Source organism: Paramacrobiotus metropolitanus, unplaced genomic scaffold (genome assembly GCF_019649055.1).
Source record: "Paramacrobiotus metropolitanus isolate TYO unplaced genomic scaffold, Prichtersi_v1.0 Parri_scaffold0000283, whole genome shotgun sequence".
Taxonomy (NCBI): domain Eukaryota; kingdom Metazoa; phylum Tardigrada; class Eutardigrada; order Parachela; family Macrobiotidae; genus Paramacrobiotus; species Paramacrobiotus metropolitanus.
This window is the reverse complement of record NW_026570503.1, coordinates 17,080-31,043: the sequence shown is the minus strand read 5'-3', so window position 1 is coordinate 31,043 and position 13,964 is coordinate 17,080. Positions and strand designations below refer to the sequence as shown.

At 41.3% G+C, this 13,964-nt stretch overlaps 2 protein-coding genes across 2 annotated transcripts; both read left to right on the top strand.

Moving 5' to 3' along the window:
- The first annotated feature begins 810 nt into the window (after window positions 1-810).
- LOC129601831 (uncharacterized) lies at window positions 811-9,343 on the top strand. The gene is made up of 4 exons (XM_055500738.1): window positions 811-1,338; window positions 3,991-5,361; window positions 5,524-6,414; window positions 8,518-9,343. Exons 1-4 carry the CDS (start codon window positions 945-947, stop codon window positions 9,318-9,320), a joined length of 3,459 nt encoding a protein of 1,152 aa, XP_055356713.1. The 5' UTR covers window positions 811-944; the 3' UTR covers window positions 9,321-9,343.
- Window positions 9,343-12,313, top strand: LOC129601832 (uncharacterized). Its single transcript, XM_055500740.1, has 2 exons — window positions 9,343-10,729; window positions 10,837-12,313. The coding sequence occupies exons 1-2, from the start codon at window positions 9,604-9,606 to the stop codon at window positions 11,484-11,486; spliced, it is 1,776 nt and encodes a 591-aa protein (XP_055356715.1). The 5' UTR covers window positions 9,343-9,603; the 3' UTR covers window positions 11,487-12,313.
- Window positions 12,314-13,964: the final 1,651 nt, after the last annotated feature.

Here is a 13,964-nt window from a genome sequence, read left to right as displayed (position 1 = left end):
GGTATAAATTCATACATTTCTTTCAGTCCACTAAGGTTCCCGGCGTCTTATGAGAAACGCTGTACATCCGCAACACCGTATGTTTCACGTCGTTAAATTATTTGCCTCGCTTACGGCATTCATGTACCTAGTTTCATTGTTCGCCTTATAAGTTTCTTAGGTACATACAGATACAATCACCGGCCAAATCAAGTGTTAACTTAAACTGCTACTGCTAAGCGGCAATAATTTACTGCTGCGCTAATTTACAAAAATTTCTTATTTATTATTATTAGTACGGAAATTAGTACAGAAATACATAAACAGAAATACAGAAATCACAGAAATACATATATACAGAAAGTATTATTAGTACACAAAGTACTTATTAGTACAGAAATTTCTTATTTATTACGGCAATAACCGGACACAAATGCATAGAAATTAACTTAAATTGTAGATTTTTTTGAATATCTAATGCACTGATATACATCTCAAATGCTGCTGGATAAGTAACTGTTGAACCCTAATTCTATTCTTTTTCAAGCTTGATGTGGAATGAACGTACAAGCCGAGCTTGTACGATAGCATGGAATTTTAGGAGCCCGCGGCTAAATTCATAGCTCGTGTGTGGGTCCCATACGTGTACACACTTACATGAATGTGATTAATTTTGCACTGTCAAATGACTGTACTCGCATTCAATAAAAAAACTGTACTTGTGCATACAGAAAACGCGTGACTCAATAATATTAGTAAACGAGTGTGCACAAGACCGGCATACGAGAACACGGCTGTCAGCAAGCCACGACAACAAGCGAAGAAACCATAACAGTGTAGTGACTACTGCCACTGCTCAGAATTTCCATGAATTTTGTTGCAACGATTTTTTCTTCTAATTATGAAGCTGTAATGGCGTAGCTTTATTAGTTTTTATTTCAAATTGAAGAATTATCTTTCCAGCCATGGCTACAGGTTACATATTTGCTAAAAATTTTCGGGAGAAATCTTCGAACGGGTTCTTGGTTTACCAGGTTGTGCTTGAGGAGTGCGTTGCCGGAACGCAGAAAACAGGCTTCTTGCAGCTATCTAACAGCAACACTTTTGAAAATAATGGATTTAATCATTTGAATCAGTTATCTCCGGGATCCGCCACTTATGAGCTGTTAGTGAAATCAGCCAAACGTGCAGATTCAAAGACGGAAATGGAACAACTGCGGCGAAGGCTTCTACCATTAATAAATATCTCTGTTCAAGGCAAGAGCAGTATTCACGTGCAGCGTTACTATGGCATCGATTACACCTTTCCCAAACCCGGAGTATCCAGAATGTGCTACATATTGACAGAAGAATGCGAAGGTAAATTATTAACCGTTTACGCTCACTCGCGCTTATGAATACTAACCTTATAAAGAAGCTGATAAACAAGCTTACAAATAATAACCATAAGTTTATAAATATTTTCAGAGCTTCTCACGTCATAGATTAAAACAGCCGGGCCGCCAGAATTGTCTACCATGGTAATACAATAACATAATTCATGATCCACATTCCACGGCCAAAAATTACTGTAACCGTACCGAATCTGCTACGACAAAATAAACAGAAAAACGCAGCATAATTTCGGCTTACGTTTCTGAGTATATTGTTCAGTTCACTTTTTTAACCAGCGTGTTTGTCTGAACAGTGGGGGAGTCTTTTGGTTCTTCTTTAATTATTATGATTTAGAATGATTTCCGGTCCTTTTGAAGATTAATACAGTAAAATCTACAAAGTACGTATAGCGCACACCTCCGGATCCCAAATTTTTCGTTGCAGACGTCTGTTTAATGTACAGACCAGATAGGACCAGTGCTCAGTGGGAGTGGCAGTCATTCTGGACATATGGGGTCGCTGCTGGGGGTTAACGGACGCCTCCCTAGCTGGGATCACTGTGATTCCTGATACGCTATTTATACTCCTGACAAATGAACATAGCATATGCAGTGTTGAGTTGTTACAAACTAGTAAAGAATACTAAACGGTTTATTGATTTCTTTGTGTTTTTTTGCTTGCGGAACCATTTTTCTGCTGTTCATTTCCGAAGGGATCGGATAATTAGATCCGTTTAACCTAATTTGCGAGCAGCACCGCCTGCACCGGTAATGTATACATGTATGACAGCTAAACTTCCGGCGCATATGTTTAGTGCAAACGGTTGTGTATCGGTTACATATTGCCAAGGAAAAGCACAGGTCGCAGTAGTGATACTCGTTCACAGATCACAGTACATACTGTTTATTGTTCCCGTATGCCACTGCTTTGCTGTTTCTTAGGGCGCGTTCAAGTACAGTAATACTGTGACTGTTATTATTGCAGCTTTTTTAAAATTTCGGCTGTTATTATCTTCTACTTTTTTTCATCTTTGTCCAAGTCATTCCTATGAGCTCATAGCGCGACATAGTCGGATCCCCACCCTGCTGTCTCATCCTTCATTCAATTACAGCACTGGTGAAGTACACGGCAAATCGTCGGCAATGTAGTGAATGTACTCGTACGACCAAAACACATACAGTACAGATACAGTAAACTCTGTTGGCTTCCACTAATGTACTGCGCAACTGGCCAAGATTTTTATCGAAAGTTTCGACAGAATCTGAGATTTCCATTTTTCGAAACCAAACATAAAGTTTACGTTTACATAAGACGTAAACATGTTATACACTAATGTGTCCATAGAAGAGTGACAGTCCACGAATGCGCCAATAATAATTCTAAAAAAAACCATCTTATTTTCGCAGTAAAGCGCGCGAAAGCACCGGCTGTGGATATCTGCGGCCGGGGATATCTGTTCATACGTCACTGTTAACCAGGGCGGGCACCCGTTTCACAGCAATCTTGAGAAATGAACGAACCATTCATTCACTGCTGGGTGATCGTTCTTGTGCGCAACAGTTAAAACTTAAATGTACTTACATAAATATTAACGATAAATTACAAAGAAGTTAAACCGAATCCTTGTTCGAGTAAGGTGATGAGTTTAAAAACTTTAAAAACATGCTTGCTTATTAATCTTGCTTGTTATAAAGCGTGACAATATACATACAGTGGCTATCGGTTTAGAAAACATCAATCCTATCCAAAAGGACCAAACGAAAAATACTTCGGTTCTTTTTAAATTTACCTTAATTTTTATTTCCCATAAACTATTGTGGCAAGAATTGTAATATATTTCTTATTGGAAACTGGCCACCTGCCCGTCTTATCAGCTGCATCGTTTCTAATGTACAAGTACTCGTACTTATTTTCACGGCATAATGAATCGATACATCCTTTTGACGTTGCCGGCTTATAGTACTTTGTATGTAGTTGTTATACAATGGAAGCCAAAATTGTCTTACATTCGGTCCGGGACCGAATGACCAATAAAAATAAATGGCAAGGCCAAATGACCAATAACAGAAAACGTGCAAGAATACGAACTCTTGTTCCTGGCGCATTTCCTAACGAAAACCATCAAGCGATATCTCAAACGAAAGACAAAAAAATTTCAAGAATTCCGATACCTAACGGGTCATTCTTTATAAGGTCTAAGAGAAAATCGAGCCATTTTAGTTTGCCGTAGACAAAGCACACGATTTCTGTGTGAAAATTGAAACCAAATCGCGGATGCAAATCCTATGCTATGTCTACGAGAAACTTTAGATGCCTCGATTATCTCTTAGATCTTATAGAAAAACAACTTGTTTGGTATCAAAATTTTTGAAATTTAATCCTCATTCGTTTGAGATATCAGTCGATGGTTTTCGTTGGGAAATGCGCAAGGTGCAAGTGTAAATGTCAGCAGGCGGATGACCAGTCAAAAATTTGGCTGTTTGAGTACAGAAAACTGCTTGGTTGCGCGAGTTTTGTGATTACGTAAGTGTAAGACAATTTTGGCGTCCATTGTATACGCCAATCTTGATGGTTGCTTTTTTGCTGCACGCATCCAGATCTACAAGAAATAGTCATATAACCGTTTGTTTGACGCAGGTTTTCCTCTGGACTACCATATGTACAAAGAGATGCTGGACGCGAATCAAGGCACTGCAACCGATATTACTTCGTACTCCAGACAAATTCTGAAAGGCTTGGAGTTTTTGCACACAAACTGCATAATTCACGGTGACATCCGAGGCGCTAACATCATTATATCTAAAGATAAACTGTTGAAGATTACAGGGCTGACCACGATTAAGCATTTTACCGGGGTCGACACACCGCCGAAATCAGTGGAATCAGCAACCGGCACGATACCATTTGTATCTCCGGAAATGGCGGCTTTATCATCACTACCGCAGCGGGCGCAACCACGTGTTGGACGGAAAACAGATATTTTCAGCTTTGGGTGCGTGCTAATACAAATGCTTCAAAATGGCCGTCCTCCATTTTATACAAAAGGGAGTCAAAATGATGTTTTGCTTTTAAAACCCTCGACAATAACGTTGCAAGATATGCACAGATATTTTGAAAATGGATACAAACCGATGTTCCCGACTGGGCACACTTGTTGTCACAATACCTGTGTGAATGGGAGCCTTGGTCATTGCCAGTTATTAACCATGAGTACGGGGTTTACCAGTTTACTGGATGGGTGCTTGAGTGCACTTCCTCATACTAGATTATCCGCTGGAGACCTCCTGATGCTGATTGAGCAGCCCGCCAGCAAAATTGATACTGATCGCGTGAAACTTGTAACTCCAAGTGATATACCCTCTCACAACCGTCCGTTTGCGTCCGCCGAAAGCACTACGGTGCTCACAGTCACAGAAATGGCAAATCCAACGAACAGCAGTAGCAGCAGCGGCGGCGAATATCCTACAGAGCCTGAGCAACTACATCATGCACGTTACTACAACCGGGATTCCTTGGTTTCAGATGGTAATGAACCTCCTAAATCCTCGTCAAATCTCGAATGTGAAAAGACGTCCGATGAAGTTAAACCGTACTATGTCATCCCAGTTAAACGGAGCTCTGAAGAGCAGCGTTTCCGAATCAGGCGATACGAATTAAAGCCAGATGAAAATATTTTAAGAGAGGTCGAAAGCGAAGAAGTTTTCAAAATCGCGATAAGTGTGGATCAGACGGTATTACACTTGGTTAAAGATTCAGATTCCGGTGGGCAAAGAGTGTTGGAAAAAAAGATTCTCCTTCCGGGCCGATTTGCAGACGATCAAACTCCTGGTTCAGTTTCCATTATTTCAGTATACGACCGGGACACCGGAAGGAAATCGCTGTTTGATAACAAGGAAATGGTTTTTAATACATTAACGAAAGACCCAGAGGCGAAGTTGGAAAATATCGTCAAACACCTTGTAGTACTTCGGGAACCATTTGACTTTTTTGTATTCACAGAAAGCGAAGGTACATAATTATTTTATTTTTAAATTACACCGTTCTAAGCGACCACTAGGTCACCTGCTACAACGACTACTTGCATAGTTGCATTCAGACAAATCGTTAGCGCCAGTTGCATGTACACAAGCATTCTTAGCCCTTGTCATAATAATGCAATTGTGTCTTTAGGTCACCTGCAGCCACTGTCGGCATTAACAGAGTCCGACGATTTTGACACCACGCTTGTTTCAAATTTTACGAAACAGATTTTGCATGGACTGCTATTTTTGCATGATCGCAGTATTATTCACAAAGATATACGTTGTGCGAATATCCTTGTGGGGCGTCGAAGTCAAAATACCGATTCCCAAGAACACGTCTTAAAACTTGCTCACTTTGAAAAGGCCTCCTATCTTGATCCGAGCTTGCGCAATTTGGTTGATGTCCCGGAGGGGTCTTCTCGATTTGCTTCGACAGAAATGCAACAACTTGCAAGCACTTCATCCAGCAAAGTTGGAACAGCAACAGATGTTTTCAGCTTGGGTTGTACCGTAATCGAAATGCTTGAAGGTGCTCAACCGAAATGGAACAGCAAAAAAGGTGAAGACCAAGAACCGTTCGACTTCAAGCCCGAAAACTCTTTCGACGAATTTCTAAATAATTTACGCAGATTGGCAGACGCACGCGCCATGCCTGACACCGGAAGTTTAACTGACAAGAATGCCCTCAGTTTAGTTGACCAATGTTTTCTCCGGTCCATGAAACGGCCAACTTGCGAATACCTCCTGAAAACACACCCTTTCATCAGAAATATGCCCAAAACTATTCCGCTTAGTTTCATTCGAGCAATTGGGGATTCTCAGAGGTATTTTTATGCCGAACGCCTGGATGGTGCCTTTCCGAAAAACGTAGCAGTAAAAAGACTGATCAATTCCCTCGATGACTCGACAGCTTTTAAATCTCCGGGCTCACATCTGAGATCGCTTATCAGGCTCAATCATCCTAACATAGTACGCTATTTTGGAGTACAACCCGAGCCGAATACTGGTGGCGACTGTATTATAATGGAGTATTGTGAAGGTAAGGAGTTTGCGAGCCGGCGCCCTGCATTCTTTGGTCGTGCCAATAACAACCTTAGTCGTGCGAATAAGCACAGAGCAAACTTGGTCACTTTATACTTTTTAATGTTAGGATGAAGATACTGTGGCAAAATAGCATGGCCCTTTTCGATCCACATTCTACTATGAGTAACGGAGAGATAATTACGTATAATAAATGGAGATACATTTAAATTCCACATGCGTCCACATGACCAAGTGCATCCTATTTTACACGTGAACGAGCTTTTTAAAAAAAATTTGTTTCAAGAATTGTATCTAAGCAAAATTGTTCACGGTTTCAAGGCCACCTTGAAAGGGAGTTAGATCGTTTGCGGCATCGAGCCGGCACGCTTCTGAACGGACGCTTTAAAAAAAATTCCTGTGAGGCAGTTCTCGACCACGATCTACCAAATGGTGCTTTCAGTTCTTTTCGAAATTTTCTGGTTAGCGAGATATGAAAACTCTAGGGAGGTCGGGCGTAGTATAAATCATTTCCTGAGTTCGTGTAGCCGGCAGTGTGCGCTAGCGCAATGTCGTGGCTGCCGCAGCTTCCACGCCTTCCATTGTAGTTACTGTACTGAGTTCTATCTCGAGCTGGTCGCGGCTGCAGAAGGCCGTCGCGAAGTTTAGTCTTAATTCTCGTTGCATTTTCCGGTTTCGACGTCATTCCTACTGCCCGTAAGGCAGTCAGACATTTCGTTTTCCGTTCTTTATTTTGAAAAGTCTTTTCTGAATAAGACATCTTCGTTAACTCCAAATCTGTAAATCTCCGAATCTGTTCAGATAAAAGCAAAATCATGGATCGTAAAAACAATTTTCCAGTTTCGTTACGAAGAAAATTCACAGAGGCCTGCCACCTTCCTGCAAAACGTAATTTTATCTTTATTCGTGCTCGTGAAATGTTCACGGGTCAAAGTGTTTACCTAATCAATCAATAAACCGTGCTCCATCTACGTTAATTTTCCAGTCTTAAAGGTAGTGAAGGTCCTTCATTCAGCAACGCGGACGCATTCTGAATGTTCGCCTTAGTGTCATAGTGGAAGCCGCAACATCTTTCTGCTGGAAGCCGGCAGGAAGTCCGAAGCATCAAAGGTCTCAAACGAATGAGGATTAAATTTCAAAAATTTTGATACCAAACAAGTGGTTTTTTATAAGATCTAAGAGATAATCGAGGCATCTAAAGTTTCTCGTAGATATAGCATAGGATTTGCATCCGCGGTTTGGTTTCAGTTTTCACACAGAAATCGTGTGCTTTGTCTACGGCAAACTAAAATGGCTCGATTTTCTCTTAGACCTTATAAAGAATGACCCGTTAGGTATCGAAATTCTTGGAATTTTTTTGTCTTTCGTTTGAGATATCGCTTGATGGTTTTCGTTAGGAAATGCGCCAGGAACAAGTGTTCGTATTCTTGCACGTTTTCTGTTATTGGTCATTTGGCCTTGCCGCCGGCAAAAAGGTTGATGCAGATCGTTAGAGAGGTTCACGGAGCATCAAGCCATCGACCTTTCGCCGGATTCCGGCAGGATGGTTGATGCGGCACCTTTGATCATTAACTGTAAAAATGTTTTCTTAAAAGTTTCGGAAAAGCCCAATACAGTATTGACTTTCTCAGATGAGCATTTTTCCAGCAAGGCTTCAACAAATTTGTTGCTGCAAAACAAGACTTTTTTGTGCTAGTTTATAAAATTTCCATCTGTTCTTCCCTATTCTAAATACTAGATTTCTTCTGCCTATTAAAACAATTTACTGACCCACTGAAGACCGGTTATTGGTAAAACTTTAACCGGGGAACCTCGATCTACGGCCTTTTTGAGACAACGTTTAAGCCTGGCAGTAGTCAGAGGAAATGCAGCGGCCGTTTTGGGCACGCTGCGCGCTCGTAATGATACTAACGATTTTGGATGTTTTTTCAATGTTTAAAATTCAATCATTTTAATTAGTTTAAATTTGCGCAGGCTTCTTGTCATTGAGTAGAGGCAGTTGCCAAATAAAAAAAAATAACAAATAATGGCGCTTACGTATTTACTCTAGATACAGTCTTCAAGCAGACTGCACAGCTTTTACCGGCGTTTTACTTTTTAGGTGGCAACTTACACCACGCTGCGCAATTTAAGATCATATCGGCGTTAGTACAGAAATGGACTCGTCAGATTCTTCACGGCCTGGAATATCTCCACAACAAAAATATTGCCCACGGATACATTGACGGTACGAATATCGTTCTAAATCGTCCGGACTGGGATTTGGCTGTGTTGAAAATTACCGATCTTGATTTATGTTCATCTCTGAGAATGGAGCCGGTGTTTAGTGACAGCAGTCGAACTCGCTTCATGTCACCAGAAATGTGTAAGCTAGGCCGCTCAGCATGTGTGAACAGAGATGAACTATGGTGCAAAATCGATATCTGGAGTGTGGGTTGTGTCGTGTTAGAAATGATCAGCAAAAAACCAAAATTTACCAAAACGGAAGGCGGCAAAACCGTTAAAATTTTAGAACTGGACGAAGTGATTGATTATGTTGCAAGGGGTGGAAAGCCAGCAGTTCCAGTCACGTTACCACAGGAACTGCAAGATTTTATTCAGCGGTGCTTCGAACAACACCCGGTGCTGCGGCCGTCTGCAAGAGAACTGCTCAAAACCCCGTTTTTATCGAAAGAAAGTATTCAGCAGTGGCCGGATTCACGGCCATCGTTTGTCATGAATCAAGAAGCGGACTTTTCAAGCGGATCAGTGAAAAAGAAAATCTTGAAGACATTGGGTAGCGAGCATCAATACGAATCAATACGTACAACTTTTGCACCCAAATCATTTTTTGAGCGAATGGATTCACCAGTGTTTCGAACAAAACAGCGCAGACAGGATTGCTGCGATGCAGTTACTAGCTGAACTATCAAAACTGCTGGACAGGGGTCATTTCCAAGCGGAAGTGCCCATTGTGCCGAGTCATATCCAATATGCCGAGGACAGCACACACAGGTTAACCGTAAAACAGTTCGTAGCTGAGCTGTTAAAACCGCACGACAGGATTATTCCTATCCAAGCGGAAGTGCTACATCTGGATGTGCTGCCTGATAAAACAACGAAACAAACAGAGATCTTGCGTTCGTTCGCGCATGACGATCTTCACACCTTTCGCCAGGATGTTTGCAGAGTCCTGGATGTGGCATTCATGACACCGCAATTACATGGAGGAATTTTCCCACAGAGCTTACGTTCGCATCAAAACCGCCCAAAAGCTGAAACCGATTTACAAAACTTGTGGATGACGTGGATAGATGAGGGTTCGGAAAATGTGGCTTACATTCCTCCCGAAGGTGTTGCAGCCTTACCGACTTCCTCTGGGGACACTAGCAAAACCGATTCCTGGGCGCTTGGATGTCTGACCATTTCCTTCATCAACATCGATCAGCCGCTGCAACTAGTTGTGCGCGACATGAAACGCGCTTCCGTAGTCGAGATGTTTGAAATGAAGCAGCCACTGCTTCCGAGATTAAAAGCATTCTATGCGGGAGCGGAAAAACAGAAGGATCTTGTAACTGGTCCAAATATCGAATCAATTAGACCGGTTCCACATGCTTGCGACGATTTCTTGCACCACTGTCTGAAGGTTGATCCGGCTGAGCGATGGAGCTTGGAACAGCTGCGTGCTCACCCTTTTTTAGATTTAGGAAAATCTGTAGATGACCTTTTTGCAGCTGATATGACTTATTACAAGCAAGTATTACCTTGTACGCTTACTGAGGCGAATATGCAGATGGACCGGTTACTGGGCGGGGAAGAAATATTGCGGCGGCTGCTATCCGAACATGGCCTACCAGACAGCAGTCCAAGATACCACCCACTGCAACTGGCTGATATCTGGGGCTTTAATGTCTTCGACACCGAAGACAGAGGGTTGCATTTTATGCAAGCGGAGATGCAGCGATTTATGGTGCGGCGATACCAGCTTAATCTGGAAACAAAACAATCAACCCAGCCAAAATATTTAAATGTGAAAACCAGGCCTGTAAGTTTTAAAATCGCTCTTACCGGAACCGAACCAAATAATGACGAACTGCTTAAGAAACTTGTGCTCCCTGAAAGGGCTGGAAAGAACAGTCAGTCATATTGGGCATCAATCATATCATCGGCAGAGAAAGATAAACGACCAAACAGAGTGGTGCTGGGAAATAAGCTGAAAGTATTCCAACTACTTATCAAAGAAATTGCGCCGCAAACGGAAAATATTATACAGCATTATGCAGTAAAACCGGAAAATCCGACTACGGAGTTACGAATTTTTACGGAAAGCGAAGGTAACACATCCACAGTTCTGATAGTGAAAATATTGGTGTAAATCAAAAAAGCATTCTTTCAAAATTTCCTTCAGAAATGATTAATATGTCAACGCTGTGTTTCTTAGACGCATACACTCTATTGTCGGGCTTGTTAATGACACGACGATTTAGAAAGACCATGATTCCTGGATTCACTGGACAGATACTGAGCGGACTCACGATATTAAATTATTATGGTATTGTTCATAAAGATATCCGCTGTTCTAACATCCGCGTGGATGAAACCAAGAATATTGTAAAAATATGTCACTTTGAGAAAGCTTCCTATCATCGTTGGGATTCCAATCTGGGAACGTCCATTACATATCCAGAAGGATCAGCACAGTTTGCCTCCAAAGAAATGCAGGAACTGCTGGCTTTTGATCTGAATGGCCGCCGGGCTGACGTGGGACCGGCGACGGATGTGTTCAGTTTGGGTTGTACGGTCATTGAAATGTATACACGACAACTACCAGTGTGGGTGTACGAGAAAGATGGGAAACTGAGACAGTATCATTTTAGCGGGGGTGATGATAGAGAAGTGGATTTTGTTAGGCATACATGTGCATTATGGAATCTCCAGGCTATGCCGGATGTCAGCTGTCTTTCCGACGTTATGGAACCCGAAATGGCAGAGAAAGCGCGAGAGTTTGTCCGCCTTTGCTTCGCGCCATCTGATGAGCGACGGAGTAGTGAAGTGTTAAAATGGCATCCATTTGTCAGGTCCGCCCTTTAAGATCCGCATTTTAACCGGAGAAAGATACTTTCTGTTGCAGTAACTGAATTCATAGTGGTGGCACAGAAATATTGAACAGAGACAATTGAGAAGTTACGCGAAAAAATATTCAACTGGATAGCTAATTTCCTGTAGTTCTGTACCGCTAATGGACTACAAAAACATAAAACATGACCGGCAGTTATCTCGAATTCCGTACATCGAGTGCTAACAGTTAGGCCCGTAGCGAGACCCCCGTTAAATTTCCAAAATTGAACTCCTACAGTTTTTTTCGATAATTTTTTCTAATCCACATTTGGATCGCCGTTAAAATTCTGAGTAGCATGTTTGAGGCCGATTTTTGAAATGTGAATTTCCCCCATGAATGACTAAAACGGACGGTCGCCAATGCGACACCTTCGTGTTACGGTGTCTCCCCTCACAGCATTCAAAAATCTACTCCTCCCACAGTTTTCATCCTGCATTTTTTCGGAATACAAGAATAAGCTCTTCGTGAAATTCTAAACAACATGGTTATAACCGAATTTTTGAATTCGGTTCACCCCAAAACCGACTCTCAGAGCGGTTGACCCGGCGACAGTATAATTTGTGAGGGTTTCCTCCCGGACCGCCCCAAACACGCGAAAATTACTCGAAGTTATTTTTGTATGTCTTCTTATGTTTTCTTGAGCTTTTTTTATATTTTTACTATTTTTACTCAAATATTTTCTGTTTCTGGGAATTTTTACTTTATTCTTCTGATTTTACTATATTTTCTTGCGTATACTTCTTATGTTTTCTTATGTTTAATCTTATACCTGCTGGTTTTTACTCTTACGTTTCTTATCTTTTGGCAATTTTTATGTTATTCTTGTATTTCTGGTAATTTTTGTATTTTTCTGTGTTTACTAAAACGGATTTTTCTAGAATGTAGACAGGATGATAAAAGAAAAAAAATGAAAATGTCAATGAAACACATCGGGCCATTGTAATCGTTACGGATACACGCATAACTTTATGAACTGGCGCACCCACGCGTGCTTGTCGCTTGAACTCACACAAACAAATGCACGGTGCACATAACTCTAATCACTACACTAGACTAGCGCCAACACAAACAAAGAAATGTCAATTTTACACCAATGAATCCACACGAACTTGTTAAGCGTGTGGTATCTCTTGTGCAAGTTCGACACCTGTATCGGCTTGCTAACTCGAAAAATGGACCAAATGAAGAAAATGGAGTGCTTAGACCTATACAGATGTCACTGTCTAAATAGTTCCACACGAATGGTGTACTTGCACTTAATGTAAAGCTGGCCATCTTCTTTTCGGTTAGTGCACGCTGTTTTATTATTATCTCTTTCTTGTGTACGCTGTTTTGGTGACCTTCTGCCCTTTGCGGCTTGCACATTTTGATTTGGCTGTTCCCTCGCAGCGTTTAATTTGCAGTTCGATTCAGACTTTCTATTAGCACCATTTCCCGCCTAGTAAAATTCATTTGAACTGGATCACTCCTTGGCTTACTGACAGAAATAAACAAACCACAGATGCCTTCTTTTACTAAAGTTTTTACGGATTTACAGGTCATGTGCTATCTAAGATTTAGTACAGATTTAGGAGTACTATACTACATGCGGGTGTCTTTGCATTTATTATATACTTTTCAACAAGCAGGCATTGTTTATTTTAAAGGAATTACATATTATTTAGACGGACGTGTGCAAAATAGTGGGGACAATTTGCAACATAATTTTTTTGTTTTATTGGTGCGGCTCAAACAAACCTGGAAAAAAGTGCCTATCAGCTATAGACTCATGCGCGGAGTTCACTGAACGAGAAACAACAATGTTTGACTTATGTTTATAGACCTAAGCGTTTTACCTGAAATACACTTTCTCGGGTAACGATTTCGTCGCTGACCGGCAACGTACACTGCCTTCCACTCTTCTTTTAGCAAGTACTTTTTCCCCAGACGTCTTTGTGGATTTGGACCCGACCCGAACTGATTTGTGGATGATACGCAAACACAGGCGAGGACGCATAAATGCACACGGTACTTACACGACCAAACCCCCCAGATGGCCCAGACTCCAACTCTGACTCTGATTCTGACCACTCAAACTCTGACTCTGACTACTCAAAGTCTGACTCTGACCGCTCAAAGTCTGACTCTGATTCTGAAGGTTTCTTAGGTTTCTTAGGCTTCTTAGGTTTCTCAGGTTTCTTAGGTTTCTTAGGTTTCTTAGGTTTCTTTAGGTTTCTTAGGTTTCTTAGGTTTCTTAGGTTTCTTAGGTTTCTTAGGTTTCTTAGGTTTCTTAGGTTTCTTAGGTTTCTTAGGTTTCTTAGATTTCTAGGTTTCTAGGTTTCTTAGTTTTCTCAGGTTTCTTAGGTTGTTTTTTAGGTTTCTTAGGTTATGCTTAGGTTATTCAGTCAGAGTCAGAATTTGGACAGTCAGAGTCAGACTTTGAGTACTCAGAGTTTGAGCGGTCAGAGTCT